The sequence below is a fragment of the Rhinatrema bivittatum genome, chromosome 10, assembly GCF_901001135.1.
Source record: "Rhinatrema bivittatum chromosome 10, aRhiBiv1.1, whole genome shotgun sequence".
Taxonomy (NCBI): domain Eukaryota; kingdom Metazoa; phylum Chordata; class Amphibia; order Gymnophiona; family Rhinatrematidae; genus Rhinatrema; species Rhinatrema bivittatum.
In genome coordinates, this window is record NC_042624.1 from 86,987,649 (window position 1) to 87,010,289 (window position 22,641).

At 40.1% G+C, this 22,641-nt stretch overlaps 1 protein-coding gene across 2 annotated transcripts in view; it reads right to left on the reverse strand.

The window, feature by feature from the left end:
• PRKACB (protein kinase cAMP-activated catalytic subunit beta) overlaps positions 1-19,487 on the reverse strand; it is a 156,941-nt gene extending 137,454 nt beyond the window's left edge. The window contains exon 1 of one of the 2 annotated variants that reach the window (XM_029617973.1): positions 18,935-19,487. In XM_029617973.1, the coding sequence (XP_029473833.1) occupies positions 18,935-18,980 (46 nt within the window). In that variant the 5' untranslated portion in view covers positions 18,981-19,487. The remainder of the gene's footprint in view (positions 1-18,934) is intronic. The other variant, XM_029617974.1, reaches the window with a different exon arrangement.
• Between the last annotated feature and the right edge of the window lie 3,154 nt (positions 19,488-22,641).

A 22,641-nucleotide genomic window follows, 5' to 3' on the forward strand; every position in this document is an offset into this window, starting at 1 on the left:
GCATGGTGTTCCATAGTACAGGACCAGCCAGTGACAGTGCTCTTTCCGTTACTTGAGTGAGGCGTGCTGATTTGACAGAGGGGACAGTTAGTAGAGCCTTATTCGCAGATCGTAGGTTTTGGTGCGGGACATGTACGCGCAGTGCTGTGTTAAGCCAGTCGGCTTTTTCCTCATGTATTAGCTTATGAATTATACATAGAGCCTTGTATTGTATTCTTTGTTCAATTGGGAGCCAATGTAGTTCGGAACGTGTTCCAGTTATGTGGTCCCTTTTTTTTTTGCCAGTCAAAATTCTAGCAGTGGAGTTTTGTAGTATTTGCAGTGGCCTTAGCGTAGTTTGTGGTAGTCCTAGTAATAGTGAGTTACAATAGTCTGTGCTTGAGAATATCAGTGCCTGAAGAATTGTGTGAAAGTTGTTTAGTGTTAAAAGAGGCTTCAGTCTTCTCAGAGTCATTAGTTTACCGTATCCTTCTTTTATTTTCTGTGAGATGTGCTGTTTCATGCTTAACTCAGGATCCATTATTACCCCTAGATTCCATACTTTTATTGCTAGTTCCGCGTCTTGATTATTTTTTATTTTGATTGTGGTTTGTGTTGGGTGAATGTTTTTCCGTTCAAGGTGTACGAATTCAGTTTTGTCGATGTTTATTACCAATTCCATCTGATTTAGGAGCTGTTTAATTATTTCAAGATACATATTGGCTAGTTGCATTGTTTCTTCAATGGTGTTTACTATGGGTAACAGTAGTTTAATATTGTCTGCATATAAGAAATGTGTGATTCCTAGTCCTGCTAGAAGGTGACAGATTGGCAGTAGGTAAATATTAAAGAGTGTTGCAGACAGTGCTGATTCCTGTGGGACACCTGTTAGTTTAATTTTGTCTGAGAGTGTATTTTTTATTTGTTCTTGGAAATATCTGTTTAAGTAGGACTCAAACCAGTTTATTGTTTTGTTATTGAGTCCTATTTCTTTCAGCCTACTAATTAATATTTTGTGATTTACAGTGTCAAAGGCTGCGGAGGGATCTAATAGAACCAGAATGTAGTGTGTTCCTGCGTTAAAGCCTCTTAAGATAGTATCAGATAGTGCTAGTAGTAAAGTCTCTGTACTATAATGTTTGCGGAATCTATGTTGGGCTGGGTATAATATGTTATTACTTTCAAGATGGTTTGACAATTGTTTTTGTACCTGTTTTCTCAATGAGTTTGGCTATAAGAGGTAAGTTGGAGACTGGTCTATAGTTGTTCAAATTAAGGGGGTCAAGGTTCATTTTCTTAATGATCGGTTTGATTATAGCTCCTTTCAGGGCATCGGCATTACTCCTTCATTTAGTGATAGGTTGATGATGTTGGTAAGTGTTGGTGCTACAGTGCCGGGAATTTTTTTTTAATTCTGTAATAGGTATGGTGTCAATTATATGGGTAGCGGGGTTCATTTGCTTTATCATTTTTTCAACTTCGTATTGTGATATCGCCTCTAGTGGGCATCTTAATTTCTTGTTTTGTTATGTTGGGGATTTTTTTTTTCAGGTTTTCAATTTTATCTTTAAAGAATTGGGCTACATCATTGCATTGGTTCTTTTGTAGGGTTATTTGATTGTTTGTATTGTCATTAGTTAAGTTTTTCACTATGAGTGTTTTGGTGTTATTTGCAAATTTTTCTATTTTTGAACTATAGTATTTTTTTTTGGTGTCTAAAATTGTTTTTTGTAGTAAGCGAGTTGTTTCCTGTACTTTGTAAGATTATTCTTTGCTTTGTTGTTTTTCCATTCTCTTTCTAAGGGTTTGTTTTACTTCTTTAATTTGTTCACTGTACCATGGATTATTCAGTTTTGGTTCTTTAATGTGGGTTATTTTTAGAGGGTTCAATTCATTAGCTAAAGTGTTTGTTTTGTTTAACCAATCTGTTGTTGCATTGTGGCTATTTGTGCGATTTATGTGCATTAATTCTTCGTTTAATTTGTCTTTGAGTATTTCAGTGTTGAAGGGGGGGGGGGGCAGTATGTGAATTTATCTGGATCCTTGATATGTTTCTGTATTAGTCCTATGTGCTTGATCTGTGAGTGAATAAGGAAGTGGTCTGACCAAGGGATTTGCGTGTATTCAGTTTTAATGTTTTCAAGGAGGTTACTGTTTATGAAGGTAAGATCTAAAGAATGTCCTGCTTTGTGTGTTAAGAACATTAGAAATTGCCATGCTGGGTCAGACCAAGGGTCCATCAAGCCCAGCATCCTGTTTCCAACAGAGGCCAAACCAGGCCACAAGAACCTGGTAATTACCCAAACACCAAGAAGATCCCATGCTACTGATGCAATTAATAGCAGTGGCTATTCCCTAAGTAAACTTGATTAATAGCCATTAATGGACTTCTCCTCCAAGAACGTATCCAAACCTTTTTTGAACCCAGCTACACTAACTGCACTAACCACATTCTCTTGCAATACATTCTAGAGCTTTATTGTGCGTTGAGTGAAAAAGAATTTTCTCCGATTAGTCTTAAATATGCTACTTGCTAACTTCATGGAATGCCCCCTAGTCCTTCTATTATTCAAAAGTGTAAATAACCGAGTCACATCTACTCGTTCAAGACCTCTCATGATCTTAAAGACCTCTATTATATCCCCACTCAGCCGTCTCTTCTCCAAGCTGAAAAGCCCTAACCTCTTCAGCCTTTCCTCATAGGGGAGTTGTTCCATCCCCTTTATCATTTTGGTTGCCCTTCTCTGTACCTTCTCCATTGCAACTATATCTTTTTTGAGATACGGCGACCAGAATTGTACACAGTATTCAAGGTGTGGTCTTCACCATGGAGTGATATAGAGGCATTATGACATTTTCCATTTTATTAACCATTCCCTTCCTAATAATTCCTAACATTCTATTTGCTTTTTTGACTGCTGCAGCACACTGAGCCGACGATTTCAATGTATTATCTACTATGACGCCTAGATCTCTTTCTTGGGTGGTAGCTCCTAATATGGAACCTAACATCGTGTAACTACAGCAAGGGTTATTTTTCCCTATATGCAACACCTTGCACTTGTCCACATTAAATTTCATCTGCCATTTAGATGCCCAATCTTCCAGTCTTGCAAGGTCCTCCTGTAATGTATCACATTCTGCTTGTGATTTAACTACTCTGAATAATTTTGTATCATCCGCAAATTTGATCACGTCACTCGTCATATTCCTTTCCAGATCATTTATATATATATTGAAAAGCACCGGTCCAAGTACAGATCCCTGAGGCACTCCACTGTTTACCCTTTCCCACTGAGAAAATTGACCATTTAGTCCTACTCTGTTTCCTGTCTTTTAACCAGTTTGTAATCCACGAAAGGACATCGCCTCCTATCCCATGACTTTTTAGTTTTCGTAAAAGCCTCTCATGAGAGACTTTGTCAAACGCCTTCTGAAAATCCAAATACACTACATCTACCGGTTCACCTTTATCCACATGTTTATTAACCCCTTCAAAAAAATGAAGCAGGTTTGTTAGGCAAGACTTCCCTTGGGTAAATGTTGGTTTGTTTGTGAGAAGTTTGAAACCGAGTGCAGTCAGAAAATATTCTGAGCTGACAGACTCTAATCTGCAAACCAGCCAGCGCATAACAGTGCACTGTACAGTGCACTAGCCAACTGGAAAGAATTTGTTTGGCAAGTGCCCTTCCCAATCTATTTGGATCCAAGGACACAAACAATTGAGAAGCTTAACAACAAGGCTGAGTCCACTTTAAGTATTATGCTAGGGCTGTCTTAACTCCTTGGGACTGTAAGAGCCTATTCTTTCTGTACATGAAAGTCTTGGAAAGAATATGTGTAGCATGATAGCTTGATTAATGGGGAATGTAGATGCTTTGGAAGGAATTTGAGGTGAATTTGTAGAACCACCCTATTATGAAAAAACTGAAGGTATGGTGAATATGAATTGTATTGTATTATATTGACTCCACAGCATGCATATTCATTGTGGATATTCTGAAAACCCGACTGACTTGCAGGGGAGTTGCCTTCCCCTGTTTTAGTCTATGCTGACTACCACCTACTGTGCACTTATCAGTTTCTTTGTGGTCATTAATAAAATAACTGAAACGCTATGCAGTACTATATTGATGAAAACTTAAAGCTGTATGCCAGATAACAGGCCAGTTGTTCGTCAAATTATCTATGTATACATATCATCAAAGACATTATCATTGGCACAAGTAAAATGACTATAGACATAGCATCTGTCTGTTGCTAATTTTTATGGTTTTGTTCTTCTGCCATAATTCCAAGCTGAGCAGCAGCATTTCTTGTTAGCTTTTAAGTCAGCCTTCACTGCTGGATGTCATAAGCTTTCCAGTGGTAATAGCAAGTGCATTAAAGCATAGTATACATATTTCCAGTTAGCAGGGGGAAATCCTAACTCATGAAACCATGAGATTAAAAATATATTTTACAAAGGGATAACTAGGAGATGAAGACTTACAAAATGATCTTATGCAACTACAGATGACATAATACAGAACATACAGTACAACTTACTCCTGATATGTTGGCATTTGCAAAGCCAAACTGAGACCAGAAATCAGATGAAGCTTCTGATCTACAAGATCCTACAACATACAAGTCATTAAAGTAAAAGAACTATCTAGATCACTAAATATTAATGTTCCTGTCACTTGGTCTTATTTTTGCTTGTTTTTAAGTTGGGGGGAGGGAGTATTTTCTTGGTCCAGTACTTTCTTCCTGCTCCTTGGGGCTTCGAGCTCAGTCAAAATTGGCCTCTATTGAACCTTTGTACCATGCCTATGGTTTTTCTTCCTATTTTTATACCCTACTCCTGAAACAGGACAGCCACAATCCTTGGCCATGGGCCACAAATCATGTATCATTCTAGAACCTCACTAATATGGACCCTAGATCTGGTCAGTAAACAATCGACTCTCTTCCCCCAGGGCTGTGAATGCTATCCCCACAGCACCCTTAGCCTTGGCCAGCTTGGTGAACAAGCTGGTCCTCAAATTGAACCCAGGTCCTCTGCATTGCAGCGCACAGCACTGCTCCACCAAAGCTGCCGGCCTGGTCCGCCTTACTCATAGGTCGTCGTCCCCCCCCACTTTTTTTTTTTTTTTTAAAATAAACCTGATTGGACCCCTGCCATGTCTATTCACTCAAGAGTAGCCATATTAGCACAGTCTACTCAAATGTAGCACTTTTTAACAATCACTTAAATAAGTACAGCTGTTAAAAGTTTAAAGGATTCTTACTTGAACAATAAAGGAGGGGGGGAGGGACAGTTGAATTTTTTTTTGAGAGGGCAAAGTATTCCATAATGCTATTGAGAGAAGGGGTGAACTTTGTGTGCTCAATATTAGATGGTCCCACAACGTTCCATAATATCCTTTTCATCTCTTATGACCTTGTCTTTTCTGGAAATGGCAAAACTATTAAATAAATTGCCTGGTAACTTACAACCAAACAGTTCATTTTAAATCTACTTTAAAATTTAAGAACTATTTTCTTTCTCTGCACGAAAACAACAACGTAGAAATATTAAAGCTGTTATTGAACAAAAGCTGAGCTCCTAAATTTAGGGACCTAAGATAAGTGTCTAGTGCTGAAAATCAGTGCTAAGCGCCTATTTTCCCCCATCCTAATTCTGCCCCTGTAGCTACCCATTTTTTAAAGTTCCTAAATTTAGACACATTGGGGTAGATTTTTAAACTTACATGTGCGCGTCTATGGACGCGCCGATTTTATAATATGCACGCGCACGGGGGGGGGGGGGGAATTTTCGATTGGTGACGGATCCCGGCCTTCCCCAGTTCCCTCCCAGTCCGCTCCAATTAAGGAGTGGACTGGGAGGGAACTTCCCTACCCCCCTACCTAACCTCCCTTCCCCTCTCCTCCCCACCCCCTAAATCTAACCTACCTTAAGTTGCTGCTCCTCCAGAGCAGAAGCAACTTGGGTGTGCTGGCTGACTAGCGGCGTGCGCTTCCTCGGCTCAGCAGCAAATGGCCGCTGTGTCGGCCACCTCTAGCCCCGCCCCTTTATCTAGGCCCGGCACTTCAGCATGTAATGGGGTTACGCATATGGCTGGGTCCCTGCCATACACATGAACCCTGTTTTTAAGGCGTGCGGGGGATTTAAAATTTGGCAGTAAGGAAATGAAGAATGAAATATTAAGACTGCTACAGAATTTCTGCCCAAACGTTATCACCCTATTCCAGGGCATAGAACTCATAGAAACAGAAAGACCAATCTGCCCATCCACACCAATTATTCATCTTTACAATCGCTAACAATCCCATGTTTTTTTGGATTCAAATAGTGTCCTTGAATCCACCACCTCCATGAGGAGTTTGTTCCATACATGCACTACCCTCTCTGCAAAGAAATATTTTCTTAGTTTATTTATGAATCTACCCCCTTTAATCCTCATCCCATGACCCCTTGTTTCATTTGAAAGAGCCTTCCTCCAACACATAAGAACATGCCATACTGAGTCAGACTAAGGGTCCATCAAGCCCAGCATCCTGTTTCCAACAGTGGCTAATCCAGGCCATAAGAACCTGGCAAGTACCCAAAAACTAAGTCTATTCCATGTTACCGTTGCTAGTAATAGCAGTGGCTATTTTCTAAGTCAACTTAATTAATAGCAGGTAATGGACTTCTCCTCCAAGAACTTATCCAATCCTTTTTTAAACACAGCTATACTAACTGCACTAACTACATCCTCTGGCAACAAATTCCAGAGTTTAATTGTGCATTGAGTAAAAAAAGAACTTACTGAGATTAGTTTTAAATGTGCCACATGCTAACTTCATGGAGAGCCCCCTAGTCTATTATCTGAAAGAGTAAATAACTGATTCACATCTACCCGTTCTAGACCTCTCATGATTTTAAACACCTCTATCATATCCCCCCCTCAGCCGTCTCTTCTCCAAGCTGAAAAGTCCTAACCTCTTTAGTCTTTCCTGATAGGGGAGCTGTTCCATTCCCTTTATCATTTTGGTAGCTCTTCTCTGTACCTTCTCCATCGCAATTATATCTTTTTTTGAGATGCGGCGACCAGAATTGTACACAGTATTCAAGGTGCGGTCTCACCATGGAGCGATACAGAGGCATTATGACATTTTCCGTTTTATTCACCATTCCCTTTCTAATAATTCCCAACGTTCTGTTTGCTTTTTTGACTGTCGCAGCACACTGAACCGACAATTTCAATGTGTTATCCACTATGACGCCTAGATCTCTTTCTTGGGTTGTAGAACCTAACATTATGTAACTATAGCATGGGTTATTTTTCCCTATATGCATCAACTTGCACTTATCCACATTAAATTTCATCTGCCATTTTGATGCCCAATTTTCCAGTCTTACAAGGTCTTCCTGCAATTTATCACAATCTGCTTGTGATTTAACTACTCTGAACAATTTTGTATCATCTGCAAATTTGATTCTCTCACTCGTCGTATTTCTTTCCAGATCATTTATAAATATATTGAAAAGTAAGGATCCCAATACAGATCCCTGAGGCACTCCACTGCCCACTCCCTTCCACTGAGAAAATTGTCCATTTAATCCTACTCTGTTTCCTGTCTTTTAGCCAGTTTGCAATCCACGAAAGGACATCACCACCTATCCCATGACTTTTTACTTTTCCTAGAAGCCTCTCATGAGGAACTTTGTCAAATGCCTTCTGAAAATCCAAGCATACTACATCTACTGGTTCACCTTTATCCACATGTTTATTAACTCCTTCAAAAAAGTGAAGCAGATTTGAGAGGCAAGACTTGCCTTGGGTAAAGCCATGCTGACTTTGTTCCATTAAACCATGTCTTTCTACATGTTCTGTGATTTGGATGTTTATAACACTTTCCACTATTTTTCCTGGCACTGAAGTCAGGCTAACCGGTCTGAAGTTTCCCGGATCACCCCTGGAGCCCTTTTTAAATATTGGGGTTACATTAGCTATCCTCCAGTCTTCAGGTACAATGGATGATTTTAATGATAGGTTACAAATTTTTACTAATAGGTCTGAAATTTCATTTTTTATTTCCTTCAGTACTCTGGGGTGTATACCATCCGGTCCAGGTGATTTACTACTCTTCAGTTTGTCAATCAGGTCTACCACATCTTCTAAGTTATTTATTTATTTAGAAACTTTTATATACCGGTATTAGGGGGGACATCATACCGGTTTACATTTGAACAAGGAAGGCTTGAAATTACATGTTAACAGGGAAAGTGAACTGGGAGGGGGATAACAAGGCGCAGTGTGGAAAGACAGAGTAACGTAACATTAAGTTCACCGTGATTTGATTCAGTCCATCTGAATCATTGCCCATGAAAACCTTCTCCAATATGGGTAGCTCCCCAACATCTTCTTCAGTAAACACTGAAGCAAAGAAATCATTTAATCTTTCCGCGATGGCCTTTTCTTCTCTAAGTGCCCCTTTAACCCCTCGATCATCTAACGGTCCAACTGACTCCCTCACAAGCTTTCTGCTTCGGATATATTTAAAAAAGTTTTTACTGTGAGTTTTTGCCTCTATGGCCAACTTCTTTTCAAATTCTCTCTTAGCCTGACTTATCAATGTCTTACATTTAACTTGCCAACATTTATGTATTATCCTATTTTCTTCTGTTGGATCCTTCTTCCAATTTTTGAATGAAGATCTTTTGGCTAAAATAGCTTCTTTCACCTCCCCTTTTAACCATGCCGGTAATCGTTTTGCCTTTTTTCCACCTTTCTTAATGTGTGGAATACATCTGGACTATGCTTCTAGAATGGTATTTTTTAACAATGACCGCGCCTCTTGCACATTTTTTTTTACTTTTGTAGCTGCTCCTTTCAGTTTTTTTCTAACAATTTTTCTCATTTTATCAAAGTTTCCCTTTTGAAAGTTTAGCATGAGAGCTGTGGATTTTCATACTGTTCCTCTTCCAGTCATTAATTCAAATTTGACCATATTATGATCACTATTACCAAGTGGCCCCACCACCGTTACCTCTCTCACCCAGTCCTGTGCTCCACTGAGAATTAGATCTAAAATTGCTCCCTCTCTCTTCGGTTCCTGAACCAATTGCTCCATAAAGCTATCATTTATTCCATCCAGGAATGTTATCTCTCTAGCATGTCCCGATGATACATTTTAAATACTTCTACAGTTTCCTTGGGTAAATGTATCTTTTCATATTTCCCCAATGCTGCCTTTGCTCTAAGGGATATATGTTTAAATATTTAAGTCTGTTCCCATAAGCTTTAGAAAGAAGACCACTGACCATCTTACTATCCACTCTCTGGAACGACTCACACCAGTTTATTCTTTTGAAAGTGCACTCTCCAGAACTGTACACACTATTCCAAATGAGATTCTTATATAAGGGCAGTATCACCTCCCCTTTTCTGGTGACCATTCCTTTCCCTATGTAGTCAAGCATCTTTCTGGGTTTTGCTGTTGCCTTTTCCACTTGTTTGGCTACTTTACTGTCATCAGGTATGATTACCCCCAGATTCCACTCTTCTTTCATGCTTAGAAGAATTTCACCCTCTTTACTGTACTGTTTCCTTGGGTTTTTGAAGCCCAAATGCATACTCTGGCAACAAAAATTTAATGCTAAAAAAATGCAGACTCTAAATCATTCTTTAAGTTTCACTAGGTCTCTCCTCATGTTTTCAACACCTTCCTGTCTTATCCCGTTGCAGATTTGAATACCATCTGCAATAAAACAAACATTTCCTGACAATCCTTCCAAAATGTTGCAAAGAACCGGTTCAAGGACCAATCCCTGTGGCACACTGCTATCAATGCCCCTCTCTTTGGAATAAATTCCATTTATCACCACCCTTTGTTGATTCCCACTGAATCAGTTTCTAACCCAGTCAGTCCACTTTACAGCCCATACTAAGGGCACTCAATTTATTTATAAGTCACCTATGTGGAACTGTGTCAATGGCCTTTCTGATATCCAAGTACACTACAACTAGTGTTCTCCCCTGATCCAACTCAATGGTTACCTAATCAAAGAAACTAATCAGATTTGTCTAATGACCTATATCTGGTAAAACCATGTTTCCGTGGATCCTGTAATCCACTGGAATCCAGAAACTGCACTGTCCTCTGCTTTAGCAGCAATTACATTAATTGACATGTGGTTCCTAGCCTTCTCCTTACTTCCACTTTTGTGATGAGGAACCACAACTCCCCATCCACAGTATGCCGGAACTATTCCCAACTCTAAAGCAGCATTTAAACGGTCAGCCAGCAGAACTTCCCAAAATTCCTGTAACACTCTTGGATGTATTCCATCTGGCCCCATTGCTTTATCTACTTTAGTTAGTCCCTCATGAACATACTTTTCTTTTCTCAACAGTACAGATATGATCCAGAAAAATGTGCCATATAAAGATCAGGCAACAAAATTGTATAGTATAAGCGATATGCAGACTTAACACATACATACTCAAAACAAGATATCTGTATCAGAAAAATGAAAAGGGAGGACAGCTACCATATTATGTCAACAAATCATGTGTATATAATACAAACCAGCATCACTGTACCAGAAGAGAGTGAGGAGAGCAGCTAGGATATTGGAACCTTTATTGATCTGAAAAACAATAATAATCCCAGAACTTCCACAAACATGACAGTATGAATACACTTTTCTGAAAATCGACTGAGAGGTTTACCTCACTTTCAATCCTAATTGTATTTGCTTTATGAGGTCCTGCTCCTGGCCCTTTTCAGAGTGAACACTGAACAAAAATATTTGTTAAGCAAGTCTGCTTTTTCCTTGTCAGCCTCCTTCACCTCAGAGTCTCATGCACAATGCCAATTTTTGCACTTCCTCCTATCACTAACATATCTAAAAAGTCTTTTCACTCCCATTTTACCATATATGTTATTTTTTATTACATTTTAATTATTGTTACCCGTCTTATTTCTGCAATCTCAGTTTATGAACTCTAACCTTTTTTCCCTTAGCTTTTTTATTTCCTTGAAAAATCTAGCAGCCTTTTTCCTCTTTTCTTTACTTTCCTAAGAAAAAGGTGAGTTTCCATTATCATCCACTGCAACATCAGAAACACTGTCCCCACTGGTAAGCATCACATTCAGTATAATCCCCTCCCTTGCCAGTTGGCAAACCATTCTCTCCGCAGAGAATCTGGAGATCCCTGCTTCTAGAAGACATGGCAGACAAAATGCTGACCTGTCCCAACCAGCCCTCAAGAATAACATTCACAAACTCACAAAATGCAAGTGGTATTCTTGAACTGCAACTGCAGCTGTTCCTGCATGCCTCCACTCTGTTGACTGGTGCCTTGGCAGAGATGTGCAGGATATTACTCTCCAGGGCAGAACTGTCAGTAATTGGGTACCGATAGTCTCCTATGGAATTTCTGCCCCCCTTTTTGTATGAGTTTCTTTTTCAAGCATAAAACCTGGGAGGGGATAGGGGCTCCTGCAGGGACTGGGATGCACAACAGTTCATAGTGCCACACTAAGTGCAATGTTGTTCTACACAGGACAGCAGTGCCCCACACATCTCAGCCAGTTCACACACTGAGGTGGGAGTGAGAGAACACTAGTTAGGAATTTGTAGTTTGTTCTGTCTGTACTTGGTGACTCTGTTTAAGAACCAAAACTCAATTTTGGTACATTCTGATTAGTTTCCTTGCTTCCCCCAAGGAGGCGAGAAATATATGGTCCAACCCTTGAAAACTATTATTCCATATACACAATTGACAGGAGGATAAATTAGCAAGATTTTAAAGTTTCTTATCAGTCTCATAAGATGATACTGAATCTAACAAATCTATTCTGAACATAAAACTCTCCTACTCTTGATAATTTCTAAGATCATTTTAGGTCCAGGTAATTCTTATATTGGCCAGAAAACTCAGAAAAACTTTATTTAGCTAGCATTAACTCTGGAAGTATGCAAATGTGTGAATTTGGAATAAGTTGCATTTATTGGCTTTTATTTCCATTCCTGTTAGAGTATTAGAGCATTACTCTTAAAATAGCAAACACAATAATTTTATACATCAGTTTTTCTCTCTCTGTAAAACAATCATTCCAGTACACATACAAAGATTTATTGCAAAGCCTAAACTCACATGTTTATAATTACTAACAAAACCAAAAAATCATGAAACAAGCTTAATTGTTTTAAATCAATATTTATAGTGTTCTTCTACTTTATGCTTTTAATCAAATACTCAAATTGTGCCTCTCTGTTCCAAAGACATCACTGGGAATTTTTTTTTTGCTCCTGACACTAACTTACTGAAAACAAACTCTGCATCCAAACCCTAGAAGAGAAGAGGAAGCACATAAATTAGGCCTAAATCTGCATTGTCCAATTAATTTATTTATATTCCACAGTTTTCTCTCATTTACAGAAACTATTAAAGTTGATGATGCAGTAAAACAGATAATTTATCGTAAAAAAAAGTACCTATTTAGTTTATGAAAGCAATCAAAAAGTATGAACAAGTTACCCCACTTAAGAATATTTCCAAGTGATTCAGGGAAACACTGTTCAAATATGGGCACTGAGGTCACTTCTCTGACCTTGGCATTCTGTTTTTACAACAAGCAGTTGTGATTGGCATGACACACTGCCACTTCTTAGATTTACATGTCATTAAAATAAATCTCAAAGTCAGTATTTCTGCAGTTGCAACTTAAACACTGTACATAACTGGGTATTTATATAAGCTTTAAAGAGAGGAATACTGTAAAGTGCCTTCAGCAAAAGACATTTTCAAAGCAGTTTAAAATGGCAAACAGTTTTTCACAATATCAGAATACATTTGAAATTGTTTCAAATGCATTGTAGTAAAAGTTAAACAAAGTCTAGGCTATACAGTAGTTTCCAAAAGATTCACCTCTTGTTGCCTTATAGTCTGGAAGCAAAATGCATTAAACCAGTGCTTGTCCCATGTATTTACACATTCTACCCCACAACTGTCAAGTGATAAATACATTCCAGAATTCCTTAGAAAGTTAAATAGAAAAATATGGAATAGCTTGGGTGGATAAGTATCCAACACCCTTTTACTTTCTGAAGCAAGCCCAAATACTTAAAGCTCTGGTATATCAATCACCTTCAAAAGCACCTACCAAGTGAATTGACCCCCACCTCTGTTAAACTGTACTGATTCATATGAGAGGATAAAATTCTTTCTGCTGCACTACACAACAAAGACCCAACCATGAGCACCAAAGAGCTATCTAAAGAATTCTAGGACAAAGTTGAGGAAAGGCACAGATGTGGGGATGGGTATATAAGAATTACAATGTCCTTGTATATCCCTCAGAGCATGGTTAAGACAATATCAGGAAGTGGAAGGTGTTTGGCACCACTAAGACTCTGCCTAAAATGAGGCCATCCCTCTAAACCGAATGACCAGGGAAGCAACCAAGAGGCTAATGGCAACTTTGAAACAGCTATAGGTTTCCATGGCCAAGATTGGTCAAAATGTGCATGCGACAATATCCCAAACTCTCCACAAATCTGGCCTGTACGGTAGGGTGGCAAGAAGGAAGCTACTATTCAAGAAAGCTCACCTCGAATCTTGTTTGAAATATGAAAAGGAGCAATCAGAGAATACTGTAGCCATGTAGCGACAATGAAAGGAGAAAAGCACAGAAAAATCCTTGAGGAAAACCTACTACCCTCTGCAAGAAAGCTGAATCTAGGACAGACATTTACTTTTCAGCACAGCCAAAGGTTCACTGGAGTGGCTAAGGAACAAAAAGGTAAATGTACTAGAGTGGCCAGTCATAGTCCTAACCTCAATCCAAATGAAAATCTGTGGCATCACCTGAAGAGTGCTATCTATCAATAACCTAAGGAAGCTGACAAGATTTTGAAGATTGGTCTAATTGGGACAGATGGAGACCTGTCCCAACAGACTCACAACTGTAATTGTTATCAAAGGATGTGGTTAAGGCAGGTAGCTTAGCTGGGTTTAAAAAAGGTTTGGACAAGTTCCTGGAGAAGTCCATAAATTGCTTTTATTCAAAGTTGACTTAGGGAATAGCCATGCTATTACTAACATGGGACCTATTTAATATGTAGGTACTTGCCAGATACTTGTGACCTGGATTGGCCACTGTTGGAAACAGGATGCTGGGCTGACCCAGTCCAGCAACTTATGTTCTAAACGTGCTTCCACATCAAGTATTGACTTGGAGTTGGAGATTTATCCAGTTGTTGAGATTTCAGTTTTGTTTATACATGGTGTTTCCTTCCACAATAAAATATTAAAAAAAAATCTTCATTTAAATGTGTGAAAGTGTGATGCACTGACACAACAAAATGTGAAAAAATGTTCAAAGGGGTGTAGCTGTTTATATGGTGGTTATAGAAAGTAATTTGAAATTGAGGGAGCTGGAAAACTGAGTTGGATTCTGGTCAGGATATCAGATCAGCTATATAAAATCCATGTACATCCATCATATGGAAATATTATTTACTGTGGAACAGGATACTCAAGGCCCAGAGCTGCCGACAGTATACAGAATGGAATATGGGGTGACCAAAATACTTTTGAACTGCTTATTTTTACTGTACACAAAATTCTGTTATTTTCACGGAAGGCCCTTTATGAACATTTGTTTATAATAAATAACTTCAGCAGGGTTTAACTGCAGTAAAGTAGGAAGCAAAGAGCAGAAATCAATTTACTACATCAATATTAAATCTACTTCAGCAAGATAAAGTATTATTTCTTAGTTTTGAAATAAATTTCCCAAGACATCTCTCTCATTCTCTTTTGAACCTGCAGCTGTTAAAATAGAAAAAAAATGAAAGCATTGTGATGTATCAAATTGTTGCTACTACCTTTGCTTTTGCTAGTTACTTTATAGTTAAAAATGTATCATATACACAGCACAAAAATTAGTTTTGTGTGTACAAAGTATGCCAAGATAGGCGGAGTGTTAACATACTAACACTACAATGCAGGCTATTTCACACTACATTAAAGAGCTAATGTAAATATTAATTAAAAACAATGAATGTGCACACGCAAGTTATGTTTCAGGACAAAACTCTGCACTAGATGTGCTCTGTACTGTTAGAGAAAAAAATACAAGGCCCTAAGTACTAATGTCCTGTATGTCTTGACTAGATTGCAAGCTCTACAGAGAATGGGCTGTCTTTACCTATATTTGTACAGCACTGTGTATGCTAATAACGCTAAGAAATGATATGTAGTAAGTAATAGTAGCAGTAGTGGAATGATACACAAGAAAAACAAAACCTGGAGTTGCTTGCTCCAAGTCATGAAAATATCTCAGTAACCAAAAAAGGAGTCACAGTTCTATGGTAAGAACTATGACGGAGATGGAAGGAGGATGTTGTACGATAATGTTATTATTCGTATTGTCACGGATGGGTGTGCTCCTGTGTAACATACCTCCTCTTTTAGGTTGAGGCTGTAGAATCTATGCTGTTGGTACGCTGGTCATTTTATTTGTTTGAAATTTATACTACTTGCACTTCACGATAAAGCTCATTTTTTGAAACATACCCCTAGATTGAGCTGCAAAAAAAAAAAAAAAAATGGAGCGGGGAAGCAATAGTAAGCAGTCAACCGTATCGCGGCGGTGCGTTTTCGCTCGCCACAGTTGCAGCTATGCTGCACACTAATCACCCTTGTAGTGCCAATGAAATAACTGCAGCTATTTCTGGCACTACTGAGGGCGATAATGTGCGATACATTATCGCCTGGAGCCCTACAGGTTCCTAATTTACCTAAACCCCGCCCAAACTCCTCCCCTTTCCCTAATTTACATTTTCAAATCATAATGTGGTAGTTATCGCATGCAATACAGACCTACTGCACATGATAACCGCCCATCGCATTTTGATGCCTGACCCCCTTACTAAGTCCTAAAAATCTAAATTTATTTTTAAAAGCAGAAAGTAGGGTTTGTAACAGCACTGCCTTTTTAAAAGCAAAATGTTCCATGACATGCCAAAATAATTCAAAACAATACCTAGACCACCACGCGCTCTTGGCAAAGTATTAAGAGTCCAGCAAAGCCAAAACTGTTTTGAGAGTTCGATTAGTAGTCAATACAAGGTCTATGGTGGAATCTTATATCATGGCAAATTATGCTGTGAATTACACAACCAGGCCTGTTAGCTGGAGCAACTCTCTTCCCAATCTTCTTCTTCCAGTATATCAGCTACAGACAAGCAATTATTTATTGTACTGAAGATATACAAACACTGTGCTTTACAACACAGTTATTCAAACATATCCTTTATGTAAATTTGAAAGTTAAAAAATGTTTAATTTTATTTTAATAAAAACAGCTCAAAATGTGTTTCCCGGTTTCTAACAGAATTCAGTCTTAAAATATCAATGTTTCTTTACTAGCTTTCAATAATATGAAATGTAGTAAATTATTCCAATGAAGAGTTATTGCGTTATATATATTTTTGTTGATTTCTGTGCATAAAAATATGGGTTAGTCCAATAAAAAGGTGTCATATTTGTTGAACTTTACTTGTGTGCATTTAAGTGGACTAACAGATTAACCACACTACTATATTTTAATGAAGGTCATCCAATATAACTGCTTAAGTAATAAGACAAAACATTTTTCAATTTATTTTAATAAGCATTCCAACAAAATAAATTCAAATGTCACAAGCTTTAACACTTGAATTGATAGGTTTGTAGTAACAACAAATAAATTATGAGGAATGGTTTTTAGATAAGCTAAAAACTGTTTGTGAAAACTCTACAAAGGGTACAAACAGCTCCTCCAGCCCAAATATTCACAAAATATTTTTAGAAGTTTATTTATTGATCATTTTTGTATACCGACCTTCCTCACAAGATATCAAGTTGTAAATAAGTAATTTGTTAGATAGCCTAATGTAACTGAGAAAAGAAATCCTTTGGCATACAATCAGCTCCCTAAGCAAGTTGCACCAATAGGGAAGCTCCTCTGAATAGTTCATATACATGATAAATTTAGCACTGACAAATCAGCAGCAGCACTTTGAAGTTTATTAGCACAGAAATTTTCAAACGTTTTCCCCTTCAGGACCTAGTGGTAGAAAAATACAAGACAAACAATATATTCTGACTTAAGTTTTCATAAAATAAAGATGAACGGTAGTAACTGCTAACTATAATCATTTCACATGAAGCAATAACTAAAATTAGACTTATTTCTTAATTATTTAATAAAACATATAAAATAAATATGGTTAAAAAAAATAAAGATTAGGTTATTTTACTTATTGACAGGTGAATCTACCTGTTCCTTTTCTCCTTCCATTCTGGATTGAAAGATTAAAGTATTGCCACATATCAGGTACATTTGTCTGTCACTTTCTCTCCCCTTCTCTTGTTCACAGTGCTTAATTTCTCACCTCATTGTTCACTTTCACCTCACTCTCCATCTATCCTTCTCCAGCCCAATTTGCTCACTCTTGCCCCCCCAGCCTCCACTGTTTGCTCACTCCCCTTCTGACTTCTCCCCAGCCTCCTCTGCTCACTCTCACTCCTCCTCACTTTCTCCCCAGCCTCCATTACTCACGCTCATCCCCTCCACTCCTCATTTTCTCCCCTAGCTTCCACTGCTCACTCTCTCAAATCCTCCACCCCTCACTTTCTCCTCCATTGCTCATTCTCTCAAACCCTCTACTCCTCACTCACAACCCCTTCCCAGTCCCCTTTCTGCACACTTTCTGATACACCTGCAGATTCCTGGGTCCAGCTCTCTGTTACTTTGAGCCATTTGGTATCTGCATACCCTCACCTTTCAGCAATTATCATGAGAACAGAGAACTGATCCACACAGTTTAAACTTCCTACAGGTTGCACAAAGCCACTGTTGGCAGGTAAAATCTGCAACACATGGAGTGCTTCCTTCCAACTCCACAGAACTGCTGTGCAGGTGAGATCCAGTCACTGCTAGCATGATGTGACCCCAAGTTTGAAAACCACTGTATTAACACATCAAACATAATCACCTCTACACAGCACCAAATGAAATGACAAGACTGGGCACCAAACAGCTGATTAAAGTATTTGCACATAATAGCACATATTACAAACTCAAAAAGATTACAAACTATTCCAGAGAATGCAACAAATTAATTCACTGCACTACCCAGATACCACTGACATTTGATTTCACTTTCAATTAAATTCTCACACACACCAAACAAATATTTCAATCCCCTTATGTTCTCCAGTCCTAAAAGATGCCACTTGTCAAGCTCACAAGAACATATCATAGTCAGAATCACTTCTGTTCAACTACAAATCGATGTTTCAACAACAATTATCTGTTTTCTAAATACTATGCTTACTAAATAACTATTAAAAATTAACATACATAGCATGTTACGCTTGTAGAAACTTTAACTTCCTAGTCCTGCTGCCTCGAAGCCCACAACATTTGGTAATAAGCTACATCAAATAAACTCCAGCCAACCAATAACATGCAGCAAGCCAAATCAAGCGGTTGGGATTGATCTGAAAAGAAAACAAAGGAAGGTTTTGACGCTGAAGATGTTCAAAACCAGGAGAGCTCAGTTGCACAAAATTAAACCTCTTTCTGGGAACAGTTCACCCCTTCAGGCCGGTTTTCTCTAACAAATACAAAAAGAAAGACAGATGAGCAAGGCCCAAGTCCTCCTTCGAATAATTAGTACACTCCATGGGGAAAACATAAATGCTTTCCCGTCGTTTCTTTCCAGTATTGTTTTAGTTTTGCAACGAAGGCCCCTGGTCCAGGAGGTGCCGGGCAGCTCTGCTTTCCCCAAGCTGCGGCATTTGGCTGGGAGAGCGGCTAGGCCCCTGGGCCTTGGCCTGAACCCCCCCCCCCCCCCTCCAGAATGTCACGTACCAGCCGTGCTGTAATGAATGAGCCCTGCCCCGCGCCGCGCACTCACCGCTCTCGATCTCGTTTCCTTTCTTGGCGGTGGCAGCGTTTCCCATGGCGAGCAAGACCCACGGCCCCCCAACTGCACGACGCGGCCAAGCGAAGCTGCTGCTGCAGGGACCGTGCGGAGCCGGCGGTGTGGCACGGAGGCTTCCCCAATCGAGCCCCGGCACTGTGCTTCTCTAAGCCCTTGGCTGCACCGCAGGCTCCCCGCCTCCTTCGTTCTCCGTCGCCGCGGTTGTCTCTCTTGTTTTTTTTTTTCCCTTTCTCCCTTTTTTTTTTTTTTTTTTTTTTGCTTCTGCACTTGGTTCTCGGCCACGAAAAGCTCACTCTGCACACACCGGAAGTGACGCGCGATCCCAGGGACTCCGGGGGGCGGTTGTCAGGGGCGACATGTTTCTGCCGGCAGCGGGGAAGGGTCGGCCTGCTGGAGGGAGGGGAGGGGAGAGGAGCGAAGGGACGGGAGCGGGACTGAGACTGGCGAAGGAGGAAGAGCGGACTCGCGCCTTCGGGAATGGCGCCTGGCAGAGCCCTTCATGCACCGCGCACCCTTTTCGCCGTAAATGGAATCCAGCGCTTTATATGGCATCACAGTGCCGCTTGTAAAGGGCTGTTTCAGTTCTTCTACTACTCCAATCCGTCCCCACAAACATAGGATGACACTAAATGAGTTCCAGGTTTTCTTTTAAAGTCTGAAAAAAATCTCTCTATGGAGGCGGTCACTTTTTACAACTACTACTTGTACTTATCACGTCTATAGGGTACTCCACCTAGGGAGCAGTGTATAAAAATGTAAGTCAGTCCCTTCCTAGTAGAGCTTATAATCCAATCAACACAAACATACAGGAAAAAAAAAACAGATTTTTACAAATTTACTGAGTGATGCATCAAGCCACGTTAATGTTTTAACACGTGTTATATCGTGTGATATTGCTGCAATATCCACGAAACTTTGCATTTCCCCACCCAAGTTCCCTCCCCTATTACAATGACCTTTGCATGCAATTTACATGCATGAATAATGCAAATGCAGGCAAAGAGGGTCATGCATAGGCAATCCTATACAAATATTTTATCGCAGCTGACTGATAAGGTGGTCGGTTGTAATAAAATAACATCGTTTGGAAAAGCAGTAAATGTGCGGCAGGAAGCCCAGGACCTTATAGTCCTGAGGCTTCTGCTACACATTTAAAGGGCAAGAAAAAAAAGTCACAGCAAATGGGGAGGTTGAGCAGGGGTCAGTGCTGACCCCCATCTCAAACCAGAACCACCAGTCGAGGTGGCCCCAACTTCCCCCAAAATGTAAAAAAAAAATGCATCCACTCAGTGCGGCCTGAGCTTCCCCCTCCCCCACCAAATCCCTCCAAATCAATAAAGGTGTGGCAATGGCCCCACCCCCTATCGCTGACCCTCCTCCTTCACTCCCCCATACCTTAATTCGGATCCCACGTCAGAACTTGCTGCACCCTCGCACCCAGCCCATGACCGACATCTGGACCTTACCACAGTCACATGGCTGGGGCAAGGTCAGATTGGCTCCAAAAAATGTCAAAAGTAACAAAGTACCCAAGAATGTTATGATGGTCTCATTATAGATTGTTCTACATTTATGTTTAAGGAAGTTGAATGGGAAGCAGACAGGAGGCTGGAAACTACAGGCCGATTAGTCTCACCTCAGTGGTGGGAAAATTATTGGAGACTCTGCTGAAGGAAAGGATAGTGAACTATCTACAATCCAGTGGGGCAACATGGATTCACCAGGGGAAGGTCCTGTCAGACAAATCTGATTGATGATTGACATTCACAAACTCACAAAATGCAAGTGGTATTCTTGAACTGCAACTGCAGCTGTTCCTGCATGCCTCAGACCTTGCCTTGGTATCAAGGTTCCTGGCTGAGTTTGTTCCTGAGCTTCTTGATCTTGGTTCTTCGTCCCACTCTGCTCCTCTGCTCCGTGGATTGACTCTTGGCTTCAGACCTCTGGACCGACATTCGTGTTTCCCTGGCTTGATCCTGGTATGGCTTGTGATCCTTCTCCTGATTTCTCCTGGACCAGCTTCGGACCCTTCTCCTGCTTTGATCTTGGACTGGACTTCGACCCATCTTGTGTACCGAACCCTCGGACCGGCTTTGGACTACTCTGTGACTCCGTCTTCAAGACTACTATGACCTGCTGGAGGCGCCAGCCGTCTGGAACCCACGACCCGCAGGAGGCGCCTGCATCCAGACCTTCTTCAGTCTTCAAGGGAGTCTCCTAAGTCCCAGCGGCCGGATCCCTACGGGCTTCTCTTGGGGGGATCTCGAGCTTCCAAGGTGAAGTCTTCATTCTACAGCTACAGCATTCGGTCTCGCCCTCCAATGGTAGAGACCGAAGGGGATCTTTCCTTTTAGGTAGCGCTGACTCTACCTCGGAGCAGGGGTCCACCTTCTGATTCATAACACTCTCCTCTTTGTGCACCCCCTTCATGCAATCCATAGTGCAGACTCCAAACCCAGAAAATCTACTGCTACACTCCACAAGAAATGGCAAACACTCAATCCCCTGACTACTTCCACCTCAAGTCCCACAGAAAAGATCAAAGCACGGATAACCCACAAAAGGAAACAAGAAAGGATCAAAGCATGGAAAACCCACAGAAAGAAACAAGAAAAAAAACAAAGAAATACTGTAAGTACCAACAATCAAACATCACTCACATCAACAATAAGACCTACAGCAGTTACATAGCACTATCATTCCTTCTATTCAACGCACAATCCATAGTAAGGAAAATACCCGTCATCTCCGACCTACTTGATGATAACAAACCAGACTTCATAGCCATCACGGAAACATGGATAAGAAACACTGACCCAGTCTTAATCAACCAAATCAATAACCCCATCTACAGAACGTTTTCAATCCCCTGACCTAAAAAGAAAGGAGGAGGCCTAATGCTAATAATAAAAAAAAACCCTACAGATGAAACTACTCCCAACCAACACCCACCCACCACTGGAAATTGCTCTATTTGACTCACCTCTACTACAGATCTGTCTGGTATACTGTCCCCCCAATTCACTGGATCAGAACTGCTCACCACTAATAGAATTCTTCTTGTCCAAACTAACCATCAACAAACCCATCATCATCTTAGGAGACTTTAACATACACGTTGACACAATCCCCCATTCCCCCACATGCAATGCAATAACAGATGCCCTATCAACCCTAGGACTAAGTCAAATCAAAGGCCCAACACACAAAGCAGGTCACACACTAGACCTCGTCTTCATCATTACTGATACATGGGCTAATTACCACACAAATATCACTAATATCCCATGGTGTGACCACTCTCTAATCTACGCCAACCTGTCTTCCAACTGTAAACTTACAACAGAAAAAAGCCCACCTAGATCCTCCTACCGGCCACCCTTCAACATAGAGACACTTCAAAAAAATCTACAAACAGAACTAACAAACATAGACCTATCTAACGCAGAAAACGCCACCTCATCCTGGCTCAATATCACTAGAACAATAGCAGACAAGATAAACCCCACGATAAAGAAAACAATAAAAACCCAAAACACCAGAACCAATGGTACAACGACAACATCAGATCAGCCAAACGCGAACTTCGAAAAAAAGTAAAAACCTGGAGGAACAACAAAACAACAACACTACTGAACGCCTACTGATCACACTTAGCATACTACAAAAAACGTATCCAC